Source organism: Hipposideros armiger, unplaced genomic scaffold (genome assembly GCF_001890085.2).
Source record: "Hipposideros armiger isolate ML-2016 unplaced genomic scaffold, ASM189008v1 scaffold_609, whole genome shotgun sequence".
Taxonomy (NCBI): domain Eukaryota; kingdom Metazoa; phylum Chordata; class Mammalia; order Chiroptera; family Hipposideridae; genus Hipposideros; species Hipposideros armiger.
Window position 1 is genome coordinate 598,244 of NW_017731959.1, and position 26,224 is coordinate 624,467.

The window sequence follows — 26,224 nt, forward strand, 5'->3', positions numbered from 1 at the left end:
CTTTTATTCGGGGTGGGGGGGGGTGTCGGGGGGGAGGAAGGCAGGGACTGGAGCATCAATGAGAATAGGAGCTACTTGACCCAAGTTTGAAATCACACCTAAAGCAATGCCAGCACAGCGGTCCTTACTCAGACATACCATGTCCTTCCTTTCCTCAGCCTGGGCACCATCAGTGCTGCCACTTACGGCATTCTTCCCCTCTTCCCTATCCCCACACAGCTGCCCACTCCATGTGCACCCCCAGTGGGGTGCTGCCCTGTCAGGGCACTGCAGCGGTTGTTCCCCGCTCCTGCCCAGTCTCCGTTACTGCACTGTAGGTGTGTTCTCCAGGCACTCAACACAAGCCATGTTGCTTTTGTGTGTACTTTACCCCACTCTACCCTTTCTAGTCAGGTGACCTTGGGCAAGGGACTGGACTCCCTTGAGCCTGTTTCCTCATGTAGCTGATGGGAACGACGATCACGCCCACAATGATATAGCGGGGAGCACAGCCGAAGTTAACGGGGGTGTGGGGAGCATCAGGAAGGGCATTTTCCCACAAAGCCGAAGCCTCCTTGCAGGGAGGGCCCTGGCAGTTGTGTCACCACTGTTGCTTTGGCACCTGCACGCGCGGGCCTTGGCTCTGGGTAGACTCCGTACTTCCTTGAAGAATGAATAGAATCCTCAAAACAGATCCCTGGGCAGGAAGGCAGGACCCATGACGGCCTAGGGGAAGGGTCTGGGGTCTCCTAGGGTGCCAACTCCTTGCCCCATGCCAACTCAGCAATTACTGCAGAGAAATTTATTGAAGAGCCCCACCAGCTTGGAAAGCAGGAATTGGGGCGTAGGGGCCCTCAAAGAAGAGCTAGTTGGGCCAGATGATAAAAAGTGTGGCCTGATAGAGCAGATGACCAGGGAGAGAGAACCGTGTGTGGTGGCCCAGGGAGAAGAGAAGCAACTCATTCATTCACTCACTCTGGCAAGGTAGCCAGTACAGATCCTAAGGCCAGCCTGCCTGTGCTCTCAGCCAGCTCTGCCTCCTGCCCCTTCACCTCTGCCCTGGCACTGGCTCCTCTGAAGAATGTCAATAGTCACAGTTCTTCCTCAGGTCGTGAGGGTTAAGAGCGTTCAGTACAGATAAAACACTTAGAAAACGGGCACATGGCAGGTGTTCAGTAAACATGTGTAAGACGGCTAATAAAAAATAACCCCAGGGAGCATTTGAGATCTTGCTTCCCGGCAATGTCATCAATTTGGCTCAAATAAACTCTTATAAAAATTCAAAAAATAAAAAATAAAAACCCACAAACATTGACTGAACCCCTCTGAGGAGATCAGACTTAATAATAAAGGAAACAGCCCTGCTGCCACAGAGTGGTCTAGAAGAAAGATAGACGCTAACAAATCATCACAAAAGCAAATACTGCAGTCGTGGATAAACCCTTTGAGGGAAAAGACTAGCCAAGTAGAAAACAGCAATAATAGATGTTTAATATGTTTCAAATACAAACATTTGATAAAACTTCAAGTAAACATACAGAATTGGAAACAGAAAAGCTCCTTACCTTTCTGATGTAAACTACTGGCCACTGATGACCCCAGGGTGGCCTTAGGCTTCAGTTACACCCCCCCACCCTCCACCCCCACTGCTCAGTAGTGCCTGTCTTCAGGGACTTGCCCAGCTTCTGGCAATAGGCTCCCTGGTGCAGGAGCTGAGTGGTAAAGACAAGAAGGGCATGGAGAGCTGTGTTAAGGTTGCCAGGGCAGGGGACCGGCAGCAACGAGATAGCCCTCACCCTCCCAGGGTCCACCTTCTAAACAGCATATGTAGAAAGGGCCTGACCTGCTTGGAAGTAGTCAGGGATGGTCCACTGGGGGCGAGGAGGGGTGGGGAGTGAGGCCTGAGTTGGGGAGGCAGCAGCTTGTACACACCCAGACATAGCAGGGGTGGTGCAGTCAAGAAAAGTGGCCCCCAAAGGGGGCATGGGATGAGAGGCAAGACCAGCAGGGTTGAATCCATCTGGGTCAGCTAGATGTGTGGGGTGGAGAGAACAGATGGTAGCAGGAAGGTGTCTATGGACTATGGCCATGCAAGAGGAGACTGACACAGTGCTGCCACCCCTCCACAGCAAGCAGCCCAGAGATATCCCCTGGAAGTCTGTCGGGAGCCCCTTTGTGGTGGAGTCCACAGGAGTGTACCTGTCCTTAGAGGAAACTTCCGTAAGTGGGGGAGGTGCCTAGGGCTGGCTGGGGGATGTGGAACTCGAAGCACCTCATGAGTTCATGACACCAGTGCTGTTTCCTCCTTCCCTAGAAACACATCGAGGCAGGTGCCCTACGTGTGGTCATCTGCGCACCCTCACCAGATGCACCCATGTTTGTCATGGGGGTGAACGAAAAGGACTATAACCCTGACTCCATGAAAATTGTCAGGTAACGGGCAGCAACATCCTGAAGTGTGTGGAACCAAGAGGACGTGGTAGCCTGTGATGCAGAGGGATCAGACTCCCCCAGCCCCACTCCCACTCCCACTAGACCCTTGGTGCTTCTTCCATATCAATCTGCTTCTCCTTCCCAGTCTTAATAGCACCATGTTAACATTACTTTAAAACTGTTAGACATGCACGACTTCTAGAGAACGTGCTTGAGAAGCTCCCCCCACCTGCACCTCTGGTGCCTCCTTCAGTCTGAAGACATCCCCAGTGATCCCTCTCATCCCCATCCGGACTTCACAAAACCAGGCCTATTAGCATACCCCCAAAGTGAGGTGGAGGGGTGGCTCTGCAACTTACCTCACAGTGCCCTTCCATATTGGGCTGTTTCAGCAATGCATCCTGCACCACCAACTGCCTGGCCCCCCTCGCCAAGGTCATCCACGAGCAATTTGGGATTGTGGAAGGACTGATGGTGAGTTGGGAGAGGGCTGGGCCAGGATGGATGGCAGGGAAACTCTACCTCTTCCTCCCAGGACTTGCTTAGCGTGTGGAGTTAACAGGAAGAGACTGGTTTCGGGAGAAGAGGCCCACTAGTGATGAAGTCTTTTAAAATACTGTGCAACTCTCAGGCAAGGCTGGAGCCTGGCCTGCAGGTGCCCTCCTGTGGTCTGAGGTGGTGGCCCCGCCAGCCTCCACACCTGGCTCACCACCCCAGGCCTGGGGAAAAGAGGCATGGGAGCTTACCAGCGGGAAAGCCTCACCTCAGCCCCCTTTTTCCCCAAGACCACAGTCCATTCCTACACTGCCACCCAGAAGACAGTGGACGGGCCATCACACAAGGCCTGGCGAGATGGACGGGGAGCCCATCAGAACATCATCCCAGCCTCCACAGGAGCTGCCAAGGCCGTGGGCAAAGTCATCCCAGACCTCAAAGGGTATAAGGGCAGGAAGCTGCAACCAGGGTGGGGGGCACACTCCAGGAGGACCAGACTGGCCCCCAATCCTTGAGGTGTCTGTTGAGGAGAAAGTGGAAGTGAAGGGGGATGGACGGAGAGGTCCCTGGGTTCTGACTCCTGCCCCAATGTGGGATTCTCCAGGAAGCTGACGGGAATGGCATTCCGGGTGCCAACACCAGACGTGTCTGTTGTGGACCTGACCTGCCGCCTGGCCCACCCTACCCCATACTCAGCCATCAAGGACGCCATAAAAGCAGCAGCCAACGGGCCCATGGCTGGCATCCTTGCCTACACTGAGGATGAGGTAGGGACAAAGGAGAGGGAACTCTGGGAGGAGCACTCTGGGAAGGGAGCGTGACTTCCCACTTGCCAAGGAGCTGCTTGCAGTGTATCAAGATAGGAACTGCAGGGCTGGGGAAGGTCAGAACTCCCTGCATCAGAATCTTTGCACTTCCTGCTCCTTTGGTCTGGAAAGCTTTTCCCCCAGGTAGCCATATAGTCTGTCCTCACCTCCTCCAAGTCTCTACTCCTGTCTCCCTCCTCAGCAAGATGTTTTTGTCGCCCTTTTCCTCACCTGAAATTTCATCTCATAGTCACTGCTGGTCCTCTTGTTTTAACAAAATCAGATCGCATCATCCCCACTACTGAAAACCTTCCTGTGGCCTTCCACCACACCAGGGTCAAAATCCTCAGGGCCCCTCCCTGTGCTGCCGCCCCTTCCGCCTCAGATACTGCTGAGGGCCTGAGTTGGCCAGACCCTCCTAAGTCATCCAGATCCAGCCTCCCCTCAGGGGCCTCTGTGCCAGCCATTCCAAGTGCCTGCATTACTCCCAGAAAATGATATTTATTGGTGCAGCAAAGGCCTGGGTCCTTTGGCCACTCCCTCACCAGCAAAGCCCCCAGGTGCCTCCCTCACACCTCGTCCCCAGAGCCTGGACACAGTAGGGCTCCATCCAATACTGTAGATGAATAGATGGCCAATATGCCTAAGAGTAAGAGCCTGAGCTCTTGGAGGTCCCTGCTCTGCGACCCACACTCACCTTCGAAATTCTGACACCTAGGTTGTCTCCACGGACTTTCTCACTAATACCCACTCATCCGTCTTCGATGCTAAAGCCAGCATCGCTCTCAACGACAACTTCGTGAAGCTCATTTCCTGGTAAGGAGGAAGGGGTCAGAGAACGTGGGGGACAACTGGGGGTGATCGGGGAGGGGGGGGATCTCCTGATCATTCTTACCCCCTCCCTAGGTACGACAACGAATACGGCTACAGTCACCGGGTAGTGGACCTCCTCTGCTACATGTTCAGCCAAGACCACTGAAGCAAGACAGCCCCTCAGCTTCCCCGTGTTCACGGACCAGAACCTCTACTTCTCGTTCGGGTTCTCGGCTCCCCAGGGAAGGACGCCCTGCGCAATGGATCCGCGCTGCTGATCCATCAATGAAATAAAAATCCCGCGTGCTCACAGCTGCGCCCCGTGTCCGCACCCCTTGTCTCTGCGCCGTTCACAGCGGGGTCAGTCGGCGTTCGAGGCCGGTCCCATATTTCTTCCCGCGACCTGCACCCACAGGCCCGGCGCCTAGGCTCCGCGCCGGCTTCCTGCGGGATAACCGGCCAGCGCAGGCTCCGGCGGCCGCGCTCAGCCGTGACGTCAGTGCGCCGGCGCCGCGGACTCCACTCCCAGAAGGCCGAGCGGGCCGTGGCGGAGGCTGGGCCCCCACGCCTGGGCGCCAGGCCGGCAAGGTACAGTCCCGCGCTCCGGGGGCCGGCGCCATGACCCTGTTTCATTTCGGGAACTGCTTTGCCCTGGCCTACTTCCCGTACTTCATCACCTACAAGTGCAGCGGCCTGTGAGTGCGGGGCGGCTGCGGGGCGGCTTGGGGGCGCGGGCCCGGACGAGCACTTACCGCTTGCTCCCGCAGGTCCGAATACAATGCTTTCTGGAAGTGCGTCCAGGCTGGGGTCACCTACCTCTTCGTGCAGCTGTGTAAGGTGAGGACGCCCGGAGCCGCACGTCTGGCTCCCAGGCTCGCCAGACCCAGGACGCCTCTCCGTCCAGATCCCCCGGTGTGGGACCGTTCTCAACACTGGCGTAGGGAAGCTCCAGAATACACGTAGAAGACGGACTTTGGAAGGGTGGAACCTGAGGCGAGGTCTCCAAGCAACTTTTGCGTAGCGCTTTTAGTAAAGTTGAAAAAATCAGTTGTATGGTTCAGAAGGGTTTTGAATGGCTAAGAGCTGCTACCCCACACACACACTCCACACTCCCCGCCCCCACACACAAACTCACACATACACCTTGGTGCTGCTCACGCTGTCTGGGCAGCCAGGCCAGGCACCTCCAGGGCTGACCCTGATCCCCAGTAATCACCACAGAAAAGCTTCCTGCCACCTACCCTCTGCCTCCCCTGGTCCTGTATTCTTGTTCCCATCTGGTGGTCCCTTTCCACATGAGCCCCCCTTTCCTCCCCTCCTACCCCCAGAATCCCAATGTCCTGCCCTCCACGGAGACACTAACTTCCCACAAAACCCACATAGAGTATATCCCCCTCACCTTGAGGCGACCTCTCTGTTTTCTGTTCTCAGATGTTGTTCCTGGCCACTTTCTTTCCCACTTGGGAAGGCGGCATCTATGACTTCATTGGGGTAAGCGGGGCAAGGGAGGAGGGAGGGAGTGCAGGAGCGGGGGCCCCCTGGCACCCGTGCTTACTCACGCCTCACCCTGACCCACAGGAGTTCATGAAGGCCAGCGTGGATGTGGCCGACCTGATAGGCCTAAACCTTGTCATGTCCCGGAATGCCGGCAAAGGGGAGTACAAGATCATGGTTGCTGCCCTGGGCTGGGCCACAGCCGAGCTCATTATGTCCCGGTGTGTGCAGCAGCCTGGAGCCCAGATTCCTAAGAAAGGACACCTGGGTTTCAGGGAGGTTCTGGAGGGTGGGGGCTCAGACTCCGGGTGCTGAGGGTTTCTAGGTGTTGGAGAATACCTCCCTTTGCCTTCTTCAGTTGCATCCCTCTTTGGGTTGGAGCCCGGGGCATTGAGTTTGACTGGAAATACATCCAAATGAGCATTGACTCCAACATCAGTCTGGTATGCATTCCTACTTAACCATACACACTTTTTTCGCTGGTGGCGGTACTGCTCCCCAAGGCCTGGCCCTGACTGCCTGCCTCCCTTCAGGTCCATTACATCGTCGCGTCTGCCCAGGTGTGGATGATAACACGCTACGACCTGTACCACACTTTCCGACCTGCAGTCCTCCTGCTGATGTTCCTTAGCATCTATAAGGCCTTTGTCATGGAGTGAGCTGGGTGGGGTTTAAGGTTTGGTCCAAAGGGGGGTGGGTTATCTGTTCTCCTTTTCTCACTGTAACGTTTCCCCACAGGACCTTCGTCCACCTTTGTTCCCTGGGCAGCTGGACGGCACTGCTGGCCCGAGCAGTGGTGACAGGGCTGCTGGCCCTCAGCACCCTGGCTTTGTATGTCGCTGTTGTCAACGTGCACTCCTAGGCTTGGTGTCCCAGACATTCACATACCTTTCCCTTGTCTCCAGGTTTTAGTGAAGTAAACAGTATTTGGAAAGTTGTTTCCGCTTCTCTCTCTCTCCGGAACTACCTACCAATACCACGCTCACCTGTGTCCCAGAGCCAGCTAGACAAGCTGGGAAACTAGCTGGCCCTGATTTGGCCTGTGTTCCTGGAGCAGATCCTCATCTTCTTGTTTTCTCAGGGTATATTGAGGGCTTGAAGTAGATAATCTTTAAGCAGTGGCAGAGACCAGGGCCCTCAGAGAGCAAGTGATAGAGAGGAGCTAGAACCCAAGAGAGGGTTCTTGGGGACTCCTCACAGCCTTAACCTGGCCCTCTCGCACAAAGGCCCTTCCCTGGCTGGTCACCTCCTAGATGCCTGGCCCTAATCTTCTCCATTGATCCACCTATTATATGTCAGCCAAGGAGATCTATCCAAAACCCCAGTCCTACTAGTTCACCTTTCCTGCTTACAGCCATCGAGGGACCTCTGCTGCAGAATGAATAGTCCAATCACTGTATCCTTGGGGCAGACTTTTGTGATTCTGAGCTCCTCACTGCTTTGACTCAGCTCTGTGGCCTTCAGATCAAACCCTGGCCTGAGTCTTCTCAGGGTGGAGTTCAGAGACAGCTGTAGCCAAATAGAGCATTTAAGCCCCACAATTTGGATTCTTCCTGGATGCCACCCTCCCCACCCCAGCCCTTCCTTGGTCCAGTGGGGCCAGCTCCCTTCCCCATTCCCCCTGCCTCCCTGAGAGGGAGGTCAAACCAGGGCTTTGAATATCATGCTTAAGCTCCAGCTTGATGCAAAGCCTGCCCACTCAGGAAAGTGCTCCCCAGCCCTGGTGTTCCCAGTGGCATCCCCAGGGCATGGGGTAGGGCAATTGCTCCCTCTCCCCACTAGACTGTCAAGGTGCTGCCATAGTGTTCTTTAACCCTGGGCCTAGGAAAGCACAGAGCACAGCTCTGCTATGACAGTCTTGGTGTTTTCTAAGGGAGCATTTATCCTCTGATGAGACAACCACCATCTAGCCCCACTTTCTCCTTTCCCCCAGTGAATACAAGTTCCACAGATGTCTTAGGGGAAGAGTGGAGGAGCAAGTGATTGATTGGTCACCCTGCTTTGAATTGAAAAAGGAGTAGACCAGGCACTCCCCCCAGCCCAGGTGGGTGGATATATATAATGGAGTCATTTTCACCCACACCTCCATCCCATGCATCACCTAGCCCTTAACACACAGTGGGACAAGTCAAGTTTGCAGAAATTATTTGACAACTATTTGCTGAACAGGGACTCAGATTCAGTGTGCCCTGCTAGCGGCCAACTGTCTGAACTAATCCCAGCTTTCATGGGGCTCAGACAAACGGACCAGAGTGGTTGGGGCTGAGGAGGGGAGATAGGCCAGAGGGATCAGGGCTGTAATGGGTGACGAGTGGTAGGGCTGATGAGCTACACTACAATGATTAGGGCTGTAATGGGGAAACAAGGGGCTGGCGGGCCCAGGGGAGCCACCTTACCCAGCCTTGGCGGCAGGCTGGGCTCCCTGGAAGAGGAGGCGTGGGCTGAGGCCTGAAGGATGAGTCAGTGGGGCAAAGAGGAGAAAAGCAGGTGTCAAAGCCTGTATAAAAGCCTTGAGGTTATAGAGACGGCCTGGCCTTTCCAGTAAAACATAACTGGTTAGAACAAGTTCAGTGGGGCTTACGAGATAACAGAAGTCAGCAGGGGCAGGATCCCAGAAGGCTCTGAGGGCTGGGCTGGGGAATTGACCATGGGCAGTGGGGAACCTTGGAGAATTCTAGGTAGGGGGAGGACAGGGTCACATTTGGCTTTAAGAAGATCACTATGGCCACTGGGTGGGAAAACAGAGGCCAAAAGGCCAGGACAGGGCTGGTGGGGCTTGGAGGAGAATGGTTAGCAGAGTAGAGGTGGTAGTAACCAATGGGCAGTGTTGGTTTTTTCCAGGTGGTGGGTTGGGGGAGATGACAGGTGAGGACGGAGTGAAGGAGTCCAGGGAAACACAAGTAGTTGGAGGCTTGTAAGCTCCCCGAGGGCTCCCCACATTTCCTAGGGAGAAGGAACCCACTAATGGGACAGTGGATGGGAGGTTTGAAGGATGATGTAGAGGCCAGTGTGGGTCCTCTCAGACATGCCAGGGGAGGCTGAGACAGATGTGGGCATGACTGCAGAGAGAACTGAGGTGGGGGGCCAGGGCAGGGGAGAGGGGTATTGCTGTGGTGAAGAGGGAGAAGCCCGGGGCCCAGCCAGAGAGACTCATATTCAAGAAAGGGTTAGAAAGACAAGAAAGGGGACCAGGAGAAGGTGAGGCCAGGGGTGGAGGGCCCGGGGACTGAGTTACTGGCAGTTGGAGGGTTAACTTTTCAGGTGAGAGGGTGTGAGGTAGAGCCTGTGAGTTTAACCTGCAGGAATTGGCTGGGACTAAACCAGTCAGGGGGTGCCCATTGCAGCAGCAAAGGAGTGAATGCATGGAATCAGAGTGGAGACACCTGGGGGCGGTGGTGCGGGTGCGCTGTCTGAGGTGGGAAAGATTTTGACACCCTGTATCATAGAGCCTCCAGATGGAGAATGGGTTCTGAAAAAGGAGAGCCCAGAGGCAGTTTAGGTTAGCGGAGTGGTTAAAACACTGCTCTGGAGGGTGCCTGTGGTCACATCCAGCTCTCCTTTAAATGCTGTGACGTTAGGCAAAGAAACTGGAATTCATTTCTAAAGGGACATTTATTGAGTACCTACTATGTGCCAGTCTGTATTTGGGGAACAGATAGCCTCTAAATTGTAGGATTGTGGGACCAAAGGGGCTCATGAAAAACACTTAAGATGGTGCCGGAAGCTGGTTTATTACTATCAGGCAGACACAGGTGTGTTTTAAACAAGAGCTCCCAGGCAGCCCACCTCACAGGAGCTGCTAGCTCCTCCTCCCCATCAAAGCCCCTCGGGGGCCTCCCCAGGCCAGCTCAGAGAGCTGGGCCTAGGGACTGCTTCTCCAAGAGGGTGCGCCCCACAGGGAAGGGGAGTGGGCAGGGTCCCTCCAAGGTTGGGGTGCAGGAGCAGACAAGTGCAGCTAGGACTCTCGGTTGCTCATGTTTTGGTGGCCTTCCAGACAGTCCCATGAGTCCCATCCCCACCTAGCTGTGGTGGAGGCAGGGACGACTTGAAGGCAGCAGTTCCTCTAATAGTAGAGTTCCTGGTCCCACCAGCCTGGGAGAGAGAGAAAAAGAAGGCTCAGCGCTGGGGGTTGGGGGTCAGGGGTGGGGCATGGGGCTCAGAGGTTATGCATCATTGGCAATTTGATCTGGAGGTCAAGCATTGAAGATCAAAGGTTGGATCGGCTGCTCTGAGAACATTTCAGCCCCCACCCCAGGCCCCCAGTCTCCACACTCACTCCCTGGGCAACAGCGAACTCCAAGTTTCCGGATCTCATCGTAGACAAAGATGAGGAGGCCAAAGGGCATGGGGACCAGCCACCACTGGAACCTGAAGCAACAGAGGAGATGGGAAGGTGAAGGCTGTCCCCGGGTCTGTGTCCCACGTGCCCATCCCTCACACCTCATGACCCCTCACCGAATGGGCATGAAGTTGAAGATGTTGGGCATCCCGGGGCAGTAGCACAGGAAGCAGCCGACACAGACCTGGAACACAATGGCGATCACCAGGATCTTGTTCCTGCGGGTGGGGCAGGGTACAACAGGCTCAGGCTGCCGCACTCAGGACAGAGACAGGTCATCAGGAACTGGGGGCCAGAGGGAAATCTGGATACTGGGTCAGAGGAGGTCAGATGTCATCAAAAGCAGGGAGAGGTTCTAAATATTTAACACCAGAGTAGCCCGCACCTCTGCAACAGTGGATGCTGGCCCTGTCAGCATCACCCCTTTAGTTGATTAAATATGGTGGGGCCAGCTGAGGGGCACATGATGGGGCTACTGCCAGCTACCAATAAGGAATGTTAGCACCTGGCACCAGCACAGCCACACATTCGGTGCTGGTGTTTGCTGGCTGCAGTAAGCTCTGGTCAGGACCTGCTGGGAGTTGGGACTAGGGCTTGGAGGGCTGGGTGGGGCAGGGTTGGGGCCAGCAGGGACACCTGAAGAAGCCCTGCTGGAAGGCAGAGAGACGGCGCGTCTTGCGGATGAGGACGTCAGCAATCTGGCACATCTCGATGCTGATGAAGAACACAGTGTAGCAGGTGTACTGCTGGTACAGGCGCTGCCCGAACGTCTGTGGGTCAGGAGGGAACCAAAGCAGCCTGAGCCCAGACGGAGAGCCTATACAGCCAGCTAGGCACTTGGAGCCTAAGGCCATGAACCCCTAAATGCTCTTTCCCCTGCATCAGAGTCTCAGGTGGAAGGAAAGAAAAGACACAGGATCTGCCAGGTTTGCAGGACCCCACAGTGTGAAGCCCAGAAACCTTAGTCTAGCAGAGCTTGGATATCAATGCGGGGCAGGCCAATTGCTTTCATAATGAAAGAAGGATGTAGAATTTCCTGGGCACCCAAAAGACCAGGGAAAAAGGAACCGGAATCCTGAGGCAGGATTTATGAAGTCCAGTGACTCCAGAGCCCAGGCAGATGGCAAAAATGAGTAAAGTGGACCAGGTGGGCCTTTGGGGAACAGAGCACTTAAAGACGCAGTCAGTATTCAGTCCATTTCTTCAATGTAGTTACTTTTAATACCAGTTAATTGTGTAGGGAACACTTCCTGTGCTCCAGGTATCAAGTGGTTCACATGTATTATCTCATTTAATCCTTCCATATTCCTACGAGGTAAACTGATGTGATGGTCCCCAAACTTCAGCGTGCATCAGAACCCCAGAAGGGCTGGTTAAAACACAGACTTCCAGGCACCACCCCCAGAAGTCTGGGGTGGGGACGAAGAATGTGCATTTCAAATAAGTTCCCATGTGATGCTAATGTTGCTGCTCTAGGGGCCACACTGAACATCACAGAGGTGGCATCAGTGTTCTCTCCACTTCACAGGTGAGAAAACTGAGGCACAGTGAGGCACAGCAACTTGCCCAGGGTCACGCAGGGGCGAGGAGTAGAGGCATACCATGGATCCAAGGCAGTCTGGCTCCAAGGTCTGCATTCTTAACCACGACAGTTAAGTGTTTAAGAGGAAGGTCCTGATCTGTAACTCCATAGGGCAAGGTAAACACACCAGCTGGCCAGGCCTAGCCTCTCTGTGCTCCAAACCGTCATTAAAGTCGGCCACACATGCAAATACTCTTGTGTAAGTGATGCAGGGATAACAGAATAGGGGCCTGGTTCCGCTGCTAGGATGATGCGTTACTGTTGGAGCAGGGAAGGGCCCACCTGCAGCTGGGACCATCAGAAGCAGGAGTGTGGAGCTCGAGATGGTAATGGGAAAGGCCCTTACCCTGGAGCCGGCAGTGAGTCTGGGTGTCTGGGGTGCTCTGGGTAGGCGGCATTGGAAATGAGGGAGTCATGGGACTCACCCACTCCTGGCCATAGCTGTCCTGCAGATCTTGTAGGTGGTGGTTCTCCCAATGCGGCCGCAGCCCCACACACAGCAATGGGAACCAGCCTTCCTGGGCCATGGCCGTGAAGTAGTCAGTGAAGCCAGCAAATGACTGGATGGCACCTGGGGAGAGGCATGGAGACAGGGAGACAGAGATGGAGACACAGGGAGATACGGACATGGAGAGAGACAGATATACAGAAAGGGTCAGGGACACACACAAAGAGATAGGGACACAGAAACAGTGACATGAGAGACAGAAACATAGACACTGACAGACATGGAGAGACAGACACAGAGAGAGACAAGGACCCCAAGAGAGATTGATAAGGACATAAGAGACAAAGTATAGAGAGAGACAGAGATACCTGGAGAACCCTCCAAAAAAGACAGAGGGAGGCAACAACCGAGAGACAGGGTCATGAAAAACAGGGCCAGAGACAGAGAAGGGACATAGGACCATAGAGACAATCATGTGCAGATAAGGACTCAGAGAATGACAGAGACCCAGAATCAAATGCAGACACTGAGATCCAGAACAAACCAGAGCAGCCCTGCTGGAGAGCCCTGGGCTTCCCGGCCCCACGGGCACTCACCAATCTGGAAGTAGGAGTAGGCAGCCAGGGGCTCATTGACTAATCGGTCCCGCTTCGGGTTCCGTGGACGCAGATGCATGATGTCACTCTCAGCCTTCTCATATGCCAGGGACACAGATGGAAACTGGCCAGGAGTAGAAGGAGCCGGGGTTAAGGGTTTGTCTGGGCCCCTGTCCCCTACTCTCTGGAGCTCTCCCCACTGCTGGTGGGCAGGGATAGGACTGAGATTAGGAGGCAGGACTTGCAGTGACCACACGGCCACACCTGCCTGGGACAGCCTGAGTCTAGCTGGTCCCTGTCAGAAGTGTTGGCATGTCCATTCCACATCTGTCCTGGTGTCCATCCCCATCAGAATATCTGCATTTATCCCCACTGTTGCATGTTCTCCGTCTCCCTCTGTTCTGCCTCCTTCTCTTCCCCGCCTCTTTCTGTCTCTGTGTTTTTTATCTGGGGTTCTCTGGTCTTAGCCTCTTTCTGTCGCTCACTCTATTTCTTTGTGCCTGTCTCTGGTCTCTTTCTGCATGACTGTCTCTGCTTTTGTGTCTCTATGCCCCGTCTCTATTTCTGTGTCACTATCTCTGTTTCTCTGTGTCCCTTCTGTGTCCCTCTGTCCTCCCCATCTCTTACCACATCTGTGTGTGACTAGACAATGGCAGCAGAGTGCACTGATCGAGAGCACAGGCTCTGGGACATCTGACTGGCCTGGGCTCAATTCCCAGCTGTGCCACTTATTAGCTGTGTGAGGTGAGGCAAGCCGCTCACCCTGCCTATGCCTCAATTAGCTCATCAGTAAAATGGAGTGATAAATAAAGCCCATGTCATAGAGTGGCTATGAGGACAAAATCAAGTAAATTAATATGGGCCTGGCCCAGAGTAGGCACTATGAATGTTGCTGAACAAAGACGTCAACATGGCTGCATTTGTGGCTCTATCTGTGGTTCTTTTCCATCTGTCTGCCTTGGAGTCTGTCTGATGGTGTTTATTTGTCCATGTCTGTTGACGGATGTCTGTCTGTGATCCAAGTGTAGCCAGCCATCTGTGTCTATTAATATCTATGTTTGTCTGAGTGTCCATATCTGAGTCCATGTGTGTCCATGGGTCTGTCCATGCCTACCCAAGTGCCCGCCTGTGTGCCCATGTCTGTAGTTCTGTCTGTCGACCTGCCTGCCTGTCTGTGTCTCCACATCTGGCTGTCTGTTGTACACACATCTTGCTGTGTTGCTCTGTGTTCAAGCGTGACCATGCTGGTTTCTGCCCATTGTGTCTGTCCATGGGCATATGTCTGTGAGCACGTGTGGGTGGGGGCATTGGGGCAGTGTAGACTCACAATGTCAGTGCAGAGTTCTATGAAGAGGATGGTAATGCACCCAAGGGGCAAGGGCACGCTGACGGTGATGTAAATGAGGTATGGCGTCAGTTCAGGGATGTTCTTGGTCAATGTGTAGGCAATGGACTTCTTCAGGTTGTCAAAGATCAGTCGGCCTACGGGAGTACAGCAAGTACCTCAGCCTCCTCACAGCCCGCTTCCTCCTGTGCCCACCCTACCTCCCCCCCATTTTTGACCCAGCCCAGACCCTGCTCCACGCCCGTCACAATGGAGGCAAAGTTGTCATCCAGCAGAATCATGTCGGCTGCATTTTTGGCAGCATCTGAGCCGGCAATGCCCATGGCCACGCCAATGTCTGCCTTCTTCAGAGCTGGAGAGTCATTCACGCCATCCCCTGTCACAGCCACGATTGCACCCTGTAGGGAGTGGGTATAGACAGGCAGGTCGTGAGAGGCCAGCCCAGGGCCAGCCCATCCCATCTGCCCACCTTCATTGAGAGGGTCACACCAGTCGCTGGCAGCTCTCCACAATCACTAGCTTCTGCTGGGGACTGGTGCGAGCGAACACCATCTCAGGGTGGGTACGCAATGCCTCAACCAGCTCTGATGGGTCCATGTCCTTCAGCTGCATGCCATTGATCACACAAGCACGGGCATCCCTGGGGAGGAAGGTGGGAGGACATTGCTAGGGTCTCAGTCTGGGTGGGGTGTAGGAAGAACCAGGGGGAGGACTGAAGAGGGCTTACTTCCGATTAACCTGGTCCACAGGCACACGGAGACGGGCAGCGATGTCCTCCACTGTCTCGCTACCTTCTGAGATGATGCCCACGCTGGCCGCAATGGCCTTGGCCGTGATGGGGTGGTCACCTGTCACCATGATAACCTGTGGGGAGGATCAGCAGATCTTTGACCCCTTCAGATCAGCCCAATCTCCCTGTTCTCCCTAGTGGACGTCTGCTGATAACACTCATTTGTTCAACTAATTGTAACCACCTGCTATTGCCTGAGACATAGCAGGGACAAACCAGACAAGAATCCCTGTCCTCATGGAGCTGACATTCTGGTGGGGGAGACAGACAATTTTCTAAATTGAGAAATGAGTGATATCACATGTTAGAAGGAGGGGGAAAATTTAACTGGGTAAAGGAGATGGCAAGTGTTGGGTGGAAAAAGTGGTGGCTCAATTTTAAGCGTGTCCAGGAAAAGCCTCGACAAGAAGGTGACATTTGAGCAGAGACCTGAACGAGATGAGAATTGGCCACATGGAAATCTTGGGGAAGAGTGTTCCTGGCAGAGGGAACAGCCAATGCAAAATCAGAGAGTTGTGAACATGCCTGAACTGTTGGAGGAACAGCAGGCAGGCCAACATGACTGGAGAGGAGTGAACAAGAGGTAGAGGGCTAAGGAATGAGCTTAGAAAGATAACAGTGCCCACATCTTATGGAGCCTTACAGACCATGGGGAAGACGTGGGTGATGCTTGCTCAGCATTGGCTCCCCCACCCTTGATTTGTCTTTGGGGAACCATCCCTCCTCTCAGGCTGAAATGGAGGTCCCTGGTCAACATTGGGCAGGTAAGCCCAGACATGGCCAACCAAAGTATTCCACCCCTAGCCACAGTGACTTGTTCAGGGATGAACATGGGACCCAAGCTAGTGCAACTACAAAAGAGACACTTTTTCTGTGAGGTGGCTAATCCAGGTAAGTTGGAGCTGCTGTAAGAGGTTCATCTTTGTCCACCAAAATGGAGGGAACTGCTTGAGAATACAGCCAGCGGAGAGAAAAGCAGAGCTGAGATGTGAAGAAAGGCAAATTCCTAATGACACTGAATACTTGGATCCAGTTATATCTGAAGCTTCAGTCCCCAAAACTGTTTCATTTCATGAACCAATATATTCCCTTTTTGGGTCAACGTATTTTCAGATGTCATAGGGTTCCTCATTCCCAAATACTGCCATCCTCTGTTCTCGCCCCAGCTTGGTCCTTTCCCAGGTGGCATACCCGGATGCCTGCCGTGCGGCACTTGAGCACAGCATCAGGGACAGTGGCCCGGGGTGGGTCTATCATGGATACAAGTCCCGCAAAACACAGGCCACTGGTTGGAAAGTTCATGGCCTCCGCGTCAAAGGTATAGCCAGGCGGGTAGTCCTTCTCACTCAGGTAGAGCTGGCAGAAGCCTGATCAGAAAACAGGGACGTCAGAGAGGAGCCATGGGAGGACCTTCCTCTAGCAATGCCAGGTAATGAGTAAAATAACCAGGCCCCTTGCACCAACCACCCATGGATGCCTGACCCTGTGCTGAATCCTTCATTCACAGTATCCGAATCCATCCTCACAACTACCCTACAAGGTGATTAGCATCCTCATCTTGCAGGAACTGAGGCTTAGAGAGGAGACAATTCTTACCAGTGGTCACACAGCAAGTAAAATGAAAAATCCAAAACTGGACCACAGGTCTGTGCCTTCTAGGGTTGAGGCAGGGGTTAGGGAAATTTAAGGAGTCATAACAAAAATTGGGGAAGATCAGAGGTCAGGACAAGGATTAGGGAAGCCTTGAGTTGAGGCGGGGACTGGGAAAGGTCAAAGGGTCGTAAGGACTGTGAAAAGTGGAGCTGAAAGCAAAGGCAGGTCATTAGTTGGGGCAAGAGCTGGGAAAACCGAGGGGTCAAAGGTCAGGTCAGGATAGGAAAGGTCCAAGTGAGGACAGGTTGGGAGGGGCCGGGTCAAGGTAGGAATTGAGGATAGACAGGGATCAGGAGTGAGACTGGGAAAGGCAAAGGTGAGTGTGTGGGCTGGTCAGCTGTAAGCCAGGGATAGGAAAGGTCAGGGTCAGGGCTGTTCCTGGAAGACTGAGCTGGATCTGTGCTAGCTTCTGCTGGAACGCTAGTTTGCCCTCTGCCCCACCTTGGGGCTCTCACCCAGCACGCGTTCGCCTAGGCCTCCCAGGCTGAGGTAGGCAGTCTGGAAGGCCTCACGCCATTGCTCATCCAGCGGCAGCTCCTGGCCCTTGATGAGGATGGAGCTACAGCGCTCCAGCACACGCTCAGGGGCGCCCTTCATCACCAGTACGTGCCGCGGGTCCCGCGGGTCCTCCAGTGTGTGGATGGACAGCTGTGGACGGGGGAGGGGGCGGTGTTGTGGATGAAATCAAGGGGGGAGGGGGCCGTGCTGACAGCTTGGGGGTCGCTGCCCGAAGAGCCTTGGGAGGGTAAGATAGGGGCTGGGTTGGTCCTAGCTAGAGGCCGAGGTTTGGGGCAGGGCTAGGGGTGTAGGCGCGGGGGACAGGCCGAATTAGCGTTGGGAGTCGGACTGGAGGGGATTTGGATTGCGAGCTACCACCCACCAAAGGCATAAGAGCCCTGGGCTAAGTGGCCGCGCGAGTGGCCAGGCCGTAGGTGGGCTTTGGCTATGGAGAGGGAGGAGACTGAGAGCGAAGCCCCTGCACAGGCCCGCCCCGAATTCGGTTGAGCCTACAGTGGACCAGGCTTGCTGTGGGTGGGACTGAGCCGCGGGCGGGGCCGGCCGCGGCGGGCGCACACCTGGAACTTGTTGGTGGAGTTGAAGGGTATCTCGCAGACTTTGGGGAAACGCTCGCGGTAGCCCATGGCGTTGCCTAGCGTCAGCTCGGAGAATTTTAGCAGCGCGGTCTCGGACGCGTCCCCGATCACGATGCGCTGGAAGCGAAGGCTGCTGTCAGGGGCGAACCGGGTTGCACTAGGCTCCCGGTATCCGCCGAGTCCCCACGGCTCTTACCTTGGGCACGGGCACTGCGTCCTGGCCCGACTTGAAGGCAGCGCGGTTGCACAGGGTGAGCACGCGGCACAGCGCCCTCCATGTCTCCGAGGACTGGTCAAATGTCTGCCCTAGAGACCGGACGTCCAGGCTGGGGCCGCGAGGGGACTCCGCGCAGGCACCAGACCCGAGGCGGCTGTTCTGCCACACCAGAACCGAGCCCCTCCCCCTAGATTCAGGACAGGATCCCCTGCCCAGACCTGGGTGGGCCCAAACCCCTCCTCATACTCTGGGACAGGAGCTTTCTCTCCAGACCCAGTATCGAGTCTCCTATGAGAGTCATATGAGACTTCATACCAAGCCCCTTCGGAACCTAGCCCCCTCCCTGGTCCCTGGACCCAGCCCTCTTCATGATCAGAATGGAGTTCCTCTCCATTAATGCAAAGCCCTCCCCAGGCTCCCTTCAATCGCCTCAGAGCTCCCTGTCTAGGCCTGCCATACCCTGTCCCAGCCCTGTCTCCTCCCACCCCCACACCTGACTGGTCTTCTGTAGTGTCAGCTGAGTGGATGTGGTTGTCGAACCACAGATGGGACACGGTCATGCGGTTCTGCGTGAGGGTCCCTGTCTTGTCAGAGCAGATCACGGACGTAGAGCCCAGTGTCTCCACTGCTTCCAGGTTCTTGACGACACAGTTCTTGCTGGCCAGTCGCTTGGCTGTCAGGGACAGGCAGACCTGGGGGAAGGGTGAGAAACACTGGCATCAAGACCAGTCTTCCAGTCCCACTTCCCTCCTCTCCCAGCACTGCCTTTAACCCAGCCACCGTACTGCGTATGCAGCGTTCCTCCACAAAACTCAGGCTTTTTCTCGTCTCCACATTTTTGTCCATCCCATGCTTTCTACTTGGGATTCCTCCCCAGTCTACCCAGATAAATGTAGCCAGGCCCCTCTGGAAAGCTGGGCTAGCTGAGGTTTTATAAGCTCTCTTATCAACACAATAAAAATGAGAAAAGGAACATTCCCTCAGCCTCCTCTGAGCTGACTGTTGAAGGTTGCCGACACTGGACCTCAGCCTCCTCCAGTCGAGGGCTCTGTTCATCTCTGAGTCCTCAGTGTGGAGCATAGGACATGACCCAGAGTAACCTCTGTGAGTGTTTGCTCAGTAAATGGATAGGTGGGGAGATGGGGGGTGGAAGAGTGGAAAGTTGGATGGTGAGAAGGTGGGTGGGAGAATGGGAAGTGAATGGCCAGAGGACAGACAGGTAGATGGTGGAGAGAAGCCTGCGTGAATGCACAGATGGACAGTTCTCTGTACCCCTCGCCTCCCCAACTTACCGTGACAGTGGCCAGCAGCCCCTCAGGCACATAGGCTACCACGATGGCCATGAAGAAGACCATGGCCCGCAGGAAGGTGTAGCCAATGCACATGGCCACCACAAAAAAAGTGGCACCAAAGAGGATGGCCAGGCCTGCAATGATGTCCACAAAATGTTCAATCTCAATAGCAATGGGTGTTTTCTCATTTTCTACTCCAGATGCCAGGGATGCGATGCGCCCGATGATGGTGCGGTCACCTGTGCTGACTACCAGGCCCTGTGCTGTGCCTGCAGTGGGGTCAAGGGGGTGACTCAGGGCCGGGCTGGCAGCGGTGGGAGCATGCACAACCGCGTGAACCGAAGGAGGGGGCAGTAATGGAAGGCAGTGGAGGCAGTGTGACCTTGGAAGAGGGTAGCAATAGTGGGAGCTAGAGAGGTAGTGTGACCCAAAGAGGTGGCGGTCATTTGAAGTGTGTCTCAGTGCAGCAGAAGAAGGGCAGTGGAGTGTGGAGGCAGTGCGTTCAGCTGGGTAGAAAAGCCAGGGCCTCACGCACCCTCAAGGCACATGGTGGAGAAGAAGGCAATGTTGCGGGTCTCCAGGGGGCTCTCGTGTGTACACTCGGGCGAGCGGGTCTGCGGCTCAGACTCTCCCGTCAACGAGGAGTTGTCCACCTTGCAGCCCTGGGCCTGGAGTATGCGGATGTCGGCTGGCACTCGATCCCCGCCTTTCATCTCCACCAGATCACCCACCACAAGCTGATCTGCATTGATCTGGATCTTGTCCCCGTCTCGGATCACAGTTGCTTGCTGTGGGACAGGGGCACCAGAGTTGAGGTGGGCAGTGGGGGGGAGGGGGTGGAAGTTGCTGAGTACAATGGGGACATGGCAAGATGAACAGGGGGCAAACTGAGGACGTATGGGGAGAGATGGAGGCCAAGGGTGAAGGCAGGTTGGGCCTCACACAGATGCCAGGAGCCTGCCTGAGTTGGTATGGAGTCTCTGGAACCTGAAGTGGCCAGGGGCTGGGGGGGACCCACCTGGGGCACAAGGTTTTTAAAGCTGGCGATGATGTTGGTGCTCTTAAACTCCTGATAGTAGCCGAAGCAGCCAGTGACCACGACCACAGCGATGAGGGCCAGTGCCAGGTACAGCTGGGGGAGGAAGAGAGCAGACTGACTATGAGTGGGGCTGGAAGCTCCCTGCGTGAGGCCACCTGCCTGCTCCCTGGTCCCCTGGTGTTTTGGGGGTCACTTCTGCTATGGTTTTCTCCACTCTACTAGGAAGCCTCATGCACTATTCCCGGTGGCCTATGTCTCCTGTCCCCATATTCTTCACATCCCACACTCACCTGCCATGTAGTTTCAGGGCCTTTCGTCCCTCGATCTGTGTCCCATATCCTCTGGCCCCTGAATCCTAGGTCCCCCATGTCCCCATATCCCATGACTTGTGTCCCAAGTCCCCGGTATCCTATGATTTGTGCACCTTGGTTATACGTGTTCCCTTTTCCTGTGTCCTCCAAATCTTGCATTCCACATGTCCACTGCCGTGTGTCTCCTCATGTTCCCTTGTCCTATATTCCCTGTGCTCCAATTGCATATTCTGTATTTTCATAATCTGTGTGCCATCCTCTGTCCCCTATGCCCAATAGTTCCTGTGCCCTCATATCCCCATTTCCAGGTGCTGTCGATCTTATTAAGCTTCATATTCTGTAAACTCCATGATCAGTGTCTCATGTTCCAAATTCCACGTCTCTATGTCTAGTGTCTCTCATGTTTAAGTACCCCTGCATTCTCATCCTATGTCACATTCAATGTCACATGTCCCTAAGTCCCTTGTTCTGACCTCTATCTATATCCAATGTCCTCTTGTCCTGCATCTTGATAGTTTGTGTCTCTGTGCTTCCATGTCTAATGTCATATGTCTCTCCATGTACTGTGTCCTGAATTTTGTGTCCCTTATGTCTCTATGCCCTTGAGTACCATGCCTGAGTCCCAATATCCCCTGTGCCCTCTGTCCTTGATCTGTCCAATGCCCTCTGTTTCCCAAGTCCCATATCTTAAGTATTGCCTTTCTTTGTCTTTGTATCCCCACCCATATCCTCCATATCTGAGACACATTCTCCCCTGCATCCCCTGTGACCTTGGGTCTGTTCCGTATCCAAAAGTCCTTCATCCCCTATGACCATGTCTTGGAGCTGCATTTCCATGTCTCTGTATCCCCACCATATGTCCCTGTGTCCTGAGTCCCATGCTTAATGTCCTCTGTCCTCTAGGTCCCTTGTCCCATGTCTGCCCCCCCCACCCCCAGCACCCACCACTCACATTGTCGTCGGTGGTAAGGTCGCCCTCACTGGCCTGGATACCAAAGGCAATGAGGCAGATAGCAGCAGCTACCCACATGAGGCACTGCAGACCACCTGCCAGCTGTCGTGCAAACTTGACATACTCCGGGGTACCCTTCGGCGGCCTCAGTGCGTTGGGCCCATCACGCAGCAGCAGCTCTGCTGCCAGTCTGGCCGACAGGCCCTGGGGACAGGGTAGGGCGGGGGCAGGGGTGGCTGCTAAGGCTTTCCTCTCCCCCTCCAGGGGAGTAGCTCTTCTGTCTCTCCTTCCCATCTCGCCCTCTCATCTGCCCCCCGCCTCAGCTATCTTTCACCTCTTCATTTCTTCTCCGTTTGTCTCTGTTCCTGTCCCTTCCCCCTTCCCTCCTTTGTGTCTCTCTCCTCTCTCATCTTTCTGTCTCTGTCTTCCTCTTGTCTCTGTCCCTGTTTCTCTTGCCAGTCTCTCTTCCTCTCTCTGTCTCTGCCTCTCACTTTCTCTTTCTGTCTCTTTTTATCTGCTTCTGTTTCCCCCTCTCTCTCCCTCTCCACCTCTCCCCCTTCTCTGTGCCCACTCCTCGCTCTGCCCCCAGCTCACCTTGGTCGCGCTGGTCTGGTATTTCTGTTCCAGCTCCGCCACTGACAGCTGGTGGTCGTTCTGTGTGGTGGGGGCAGGACACTCGCTGTCCAGCTCTCACCGGCTCCCACCCCGGCGCCCCCACCCAGCCCCGTCGCCCCATGCTCACGATCTCCATCTCCTTCTTCATGTTCTCCAGCTTCTCCTTCCTCTTGCCCCCGCCACTGCCTGCCTTCTTCTTGCTCATTTTGGCAGCCATGTCCCCACCGGGGCCAGGACCCAGCTCCACTGAGTATACCTCATAGTTCTCCTGGGGACAGGGGAAGGGGAGGCATCAGATCCCACTGGAACCTCTGCCTACAACCTTCCAGCCCCAGACCCCTGACCCCATGCCCCCACTCACTGCCTTCCCCATGGTGCCCAGTGCAGTCAACCTCCTTTGCCAAGACAGAGCCTGCGGTCTGAACCAGCCCTGATATACCAGGGAGGGAGAGGGTGGGGCAAGACTGGCCTGATTACAGCTGATTACAGGGCTCCTTTGGGTGACCTCCAGGCCTGGGCAGCTCAGGCATTCCTTTCTGGGCTGCCCAACCTGCCCAGACCCCATCGCAACCTGCCACTGAGATCAGGGAACCAGTGGGAATATCCGTAATAACAAGAAGACTAGCAAGCATATGGAGCTCATTACGTTCCATGCACTGTGCGGAGGGCTTTCCTGGTTTAACTTGTTTAACCGCACAACAAGCCTTTGAGGCGAGTACTGCTCTTATTCTGCCTTACAGTTGGGAAAACTGAGGCACAACGGGGTTACAGTCACTTGCTCATCGTCCCCAAGCTAGAAAGAGTCCTGAAAGAGGACCCAGAACTAGATAGGCTGGCTGCAGAGTGTCCATTTTTAGGCCATATTGCACGTGCCACACCTGGAGGGCGAGGGTGCTCACCACAGTCACTATAATGCCTCCCATTAGGGAGTACTTCCTGTGCACTGGGTCTGCCCTATATGCTTTATGCAGATGTTTCATTAGCTCCTCATAACAGCCCAATAATGTGATGGTCTCTTATTAGCCCCCATTGTACAGATGAGGAAGCTAAGACACAGAGAGGCTAAGGACTTCGCCTAAGGTTGCCATGACTAAGCATTAGGGACAGGATTGCAGCCCAGGTTGGAGCCTGGAGCCTGGCTCTCATGAGGGATCACCAATAAAAAAGCCCAAATGGCACAGCTGCGTGCCAAGTACTACCTACATCAGCAAACAGCTAGGTATGTGCCAGGTACTACACGTATGTGACCTCATGGGTCCTGGCAAGAAACCTCTGTGAAGGCGGCACTCTTATTCCCGTTGTGCAGAGGGCGGCTCAAGGAGGATTCCCAGAGGTACCCCACACATCCAGCTGTAGCTATCACAGCTCTCAATCATTCCCATCTTCACCCTAACCTGCTCAGATGAGGAAACCAAGGTGCAAAGTGGGAAAAGTTGTGTCCAAAGGCCCTGGCTCAATCTTGGTACTTAATGCTTAGGGCCAGGTTTGAAGTCTGAGCCCCCCTCCCAATCACCCAGGCAGGGACCTCTGTGGGCAGCAGTGAGGGGCTGGACTAGTGGAATGGTGCGGCCTTGATATCGCATGCTTGGGCCTGGTGTTGGGGGGTAGAAGTGCCTCCAGGGGCAGGTGTGACTGTATCTACTAAGCTAATTGCCTTGGTCATGTCCTTCTCTGGGGTAGGTCACTTGGGAAAGTCAAAGCTGTTGAGCAGTCTCAGCTCCTCCCCACAGCCACCCAGCTGATCATCCCCACCTGCTACAGGAAACCCCAAGTGAGAGGCAGATGGGGCTGCAGTCACACTGACTGCCCTTACAATGTGGACACTTGCTCACTGGGACTTCATCTCTCTGGGCCACACATGTAAAACAGCTTGTGTGGCTACCCTGCTTACAACCCTCCAGGGGCTTCCGTTTTCTCACAGAATAAATGTCACAATTGTTCCTGCAAGATCTGGCCCCAGCTCACCTCTCCTGGCTCAGTCTCTACTATGGTTCTACTGGCAAGGCCTCCTTGCTGTGCTTTGTACAAGCGAAGGTCATTCCTGCCACAGGGCCTTTGCACTTGTAGCTCCTTCTGCCTGGTACTCTCTTTCTAGATACCTGCATGGCTGACCCATGAGATTGTTCAGGCCTTTGTCGAAACTCAGAGACTGGCCTTCTCTGGTTTCTGCCTCGTTTGTTTTACTTCTCATTTCTTAGTTTTATTATTTTATGTTAATTTTCAACTTTTTATTTTAAATATTTCAAACCTACAAGTTACAGGGATAGTAAAATGACCACCGACTACCCTTCCCCTAAATTTAATGATTTTCCCACATTTGTACTTTCTAAATAGAAAGACAGATTTTTTTTTTTAAAGTTTTGGCTGAATCATTTGCAAGCAAGCTGGAGACAGGAGGCTTATCCATAAATACTCAGGCATGTGCCTCCTATGAATAAGGCCACTCTCTTACATAACTACAGTCGAATGACCAAANGTCTGTTCCCCTTCCCCCAATTCCCCAGCACTGTTCCCATCCTCCCAACTCCCCAATAAAAAAATCTAAAAAAAAAATATTTTAGCCATACATTTAGATAAATGATGGACCAATAAATAAATAAATAAAGCCCCCATTTCTTTGCTGTCAGCTGGAAGCCACTCTCAGCTAGAGGCTGCCAGCATTCCTTGCCACATGACCCCCTTCACCTTCAAGCCAGCAATGGAGAACCTTCCTTGCCCGCAATCCATCTTATGCTTTAAATCTTTTTTTAAAATCTTGCCAGCGAGACCCAGTCCCTTTTAAGAACTCACCTGATTGAGTTAGGCCTGCTGAGGATAGTCTCCCTTTCTTAAAGTTAACTGAGTGGGAACCTTACCTACATCTGCGAAATCCCTTTATAGCAGCATATAGATTCGTACTCGAATGAATAACTGTGAGAAGCTGAGTGTAGCAGGGAGCAGGAATCTTGAGGCTATCTTACAATTCTGCCTACCACTGTGGTACCCATTTCCATCATCCCATCCACATTTATTAGATGGCATTCTACTTTAAGAAAGACCTTCCCCTTATTTTTACCTTCTTTCTCTCTTCTGTCAGTATGGACTAAAGAATTATTTTATAATTCGATATTTCCTAATCTATTACTGACATTCATTTTCCTTCCCTTCTGGTTGTAAATCTAGTTTTCTTACTGGGCTAGTCTACTTCTCTCTCACTACTCTGGGAGGTGTTCCTGGTACCGCTCTCCTGTCCTATGGGCAGATACGGGTTTGCAGGTAAGGGGGCTTCCAATCAATCCCTATTAGGGTGGGCAGAGTCAATGTCCTGATAGAGGGTGGAGTCTGGCTCCTTGCTCGGAGTCTGGCTCCATGCTCTGAGCCTGGCAGGAGCTGAGAACCACGGGACCACGCCCCCTTATGGGGGTAGCCAATCAGGGCTTGAGGTGCTGGTGTCTCCATTGTGAACTGACTTTTGTCGGGTTTGGTCTGGAGATTCTGGTTAGAACAAGGGGAGGCATAGTGGGTTTGGATTTCTGTTTTCAAGACACTCAGGGTTTGTCTTTATCTGGGTGGAAAGATCATGCCAGGGAAAAAGGTCCCAGAAGCCCCAGCCTACCCAGACGCCCAGTCAAGTGCCTACCTAGGCATCCACCCAGACACCCAATCAAACGCTTACCTAGATGCCCGCCGACACAGCTCATCCGTCTTATCCAGCCCATCTGAGGAGATTAAACAACCGGAAGAGCCTACTGCGCAGACACCTGAAGAACTGGCATTTTATGCCCCAAATCACAAATGTCTGACCATCCTGGCCATAATTCTTTTCCTTCCCCTAGGATTACCAGCTGCGTTCTTCAGTTACAAGGTAAAATAATACCTACCTAAGCTATGACCCACTACCTGCCCCTTGCATCTACTTTTGTCCTGGGACCTGGGTAGGGGTTTTCCCTCA

The 26,224-nt window shown here is 54.0% G+C and overlaps 3 protein-coding genes and 1 long non-coding RNA gene across 6 annotated transcripts in view; 2 read left to right on the forward strand and 2 right to left on the reverse strand.

The window, feature by feature from the left end:
• LOC109372075 (uncharacterized) overlaps positions 1–4,698 on the reverse strand; it is a 9,722-nt gene extending 5,024 nt beyond the window's left edge. The window contains exons 1-3 of one of the 2 annotated variants that reach the window (XR_002121985.1): positions 4,609–4,698; positions 4,411–4,526; positions 86–1,691 (exon numbers count right to left, since the gene is read on the reverse strand). This is a non-coding gene — a long non-coding RNA (uncharacterized LOC109372075). Of the gene's footprint in view, positions 1–85; positions 1,692–4,410; positions 4,527–4,608 lie in introns of those variants that run through there. The other variant, XR_002121986.1, reaches the window with a different exon arrangement.
• Positions 1–4,714, forward strand: part of GAPDHS (glyceraldehyde-3-phosphate dehydrogenase, spermatogenic) — a 9,931-nt gene extending 5,217 nt beyond the window's left edge. Inside the window, exons 5-11 of the mRNA XM_019624951.1 lie at positions 2,109–2,199; positions 2,294–2,412; positions 2,805–2,886; positions 3,198–3,349; positions 3,512–3,674; positions 4,432–4,529; positions 4,620–4,714. Coding sequence (XP_019480496.1) covers positions 2,109–2,199; positions 2,294–2,412; positions 2,805–2,886; positions 3,198–3,349; positions 3,512–3,674; positions 4,432–4,529; positions 4,620–4,692 — 778 coding nt within the window. The 3' untranslated portion in view covers positions 4,693–4,714. The remainder of the gene's footprint in view (positions 1–2,108; positions 2,200–2,293; positions 2,413–2,804; positions 2,887–3,197; positions 3,350–3,511; positions 3,675–4,431; positions 4,530–4,619) is intronic.
• Positions 4,715–5,049: 335 nt separating this feature from the next.
• On the forward strand, positions 5,050–6,957 carry TMEM147 (transmembrane protein 147). 2 transcript variants are annotated; one of them, XM_019624923.1, is made up of 7 exons: positions 5,050–5,221; positions 5,294–5,363; positions 5,958–6,017; positions 6,105–6,241; positions 6,379–6,463; positions 6,554–6,675; positions 6,759–6,957. In XM_019624923.1, exons 1-7 carry the CDS (start codon positions 5,145–5,147, stop codon positions 6,880–6,882), a joined length of 675 nt encoding a protein of 224 aa, XP_019480468.1. In that variant the 5' UTR covers positions 5,050–5,144; the 3' UTR covers positions 6,883–6,957. The 2 variants fall into 2 exon arrangements, with proteins under 2 accessions (XP_019480468.1, XP_019480469.1); XM_019624924.1 differs by lacking the exons at positions 5,050–5,221; positions 5,294–5,363 and adding an exon at positions 5,387–5,524.
• Positions 6,958–9,796: 2,839 nt separating this feature from the next.
• Positions 9,797–22,715, reverse strand: ATP4A (ATPase H+/K+ transporting subunit alpha). Its single transcript, XM_019624807.1, has 22 exons — positions 22,655–22,715; positions 22,421–22,561; positions 22,273–22,332; positions 21,679–21,882; positions 20,395–20,508; positions 19,912–20,164; positions 19,377–19,645; positions 18,578–18,776; positions 18,064–18,173; positions 17,850–17,984; positions 17,229–17,421; positions 16,312–16,487; positions 15,058–15,194; positions 14,820–14,970; positions 14,560–14,728; positions 14,313–14,467; positions 12,986–13,109; positions 12,367–12,512; positions 10,996–11,129; positions 10,476–10,577; positions 10,297–10,388; positions 9,797–10,112 (listed from the first exon to the last, which is right to left on the reverse strand). Exons 1-22 carry the CDS (start codon positions 22,664–22,666, stop codon positions 10,084–10,086), a joined length of 3,105 nt encoding a protein of 1,034 aa, XP_019480352.1. The 5' UTR covers positions 22,667–22,715; the 3' UTR covers positions 9,797–10,083.
• Between the last annotated feature and the right edge of the window lie 3,509 nt (positions 22,716–26,224).

Bases quoted from the DNA above. Each gene is read 5' to 3' on its own strand.
- TMEM147 (XM_019624923.1), top strand. From the start codon at position 5,145: ATGACCCTGTTTCATTTCGGGAACTGCTTTGCCCTGGCCTACTTCCCG. The intron at 5,364-5,957 runs GTGAGGACGCCC...TTCTGTTCTCAG, and splicing joins TCTTCGTGCAGCTGTGTAAG to ATGTTGTTCCTGGCCACTTT. The intron at 6,018-6,104 runs GTAAGCGGGGCA...CCTGACCCACAG, and splicing joins GCATCTATGACTTCATTGGG to GAGTTCATGAAGGCCAGCGT.
- ATP4A (XM_019624807.1), bottom strand. The intron at 21,883-22,272 runs GTGAGCTGGGGG...CCCTGTCCCCAG, and splicing joins ACCAGACCAGCGCGACCAAG to GGCCTGTCGGCCAGACTGGC. The intron at 18,174-18,577 runs GTGTGGGGGTGG...TCCGGTCTCTAG, and splicing joins CACTACAGAAGACCAGTCAG to GGCAGACATTTGACCAGTCC.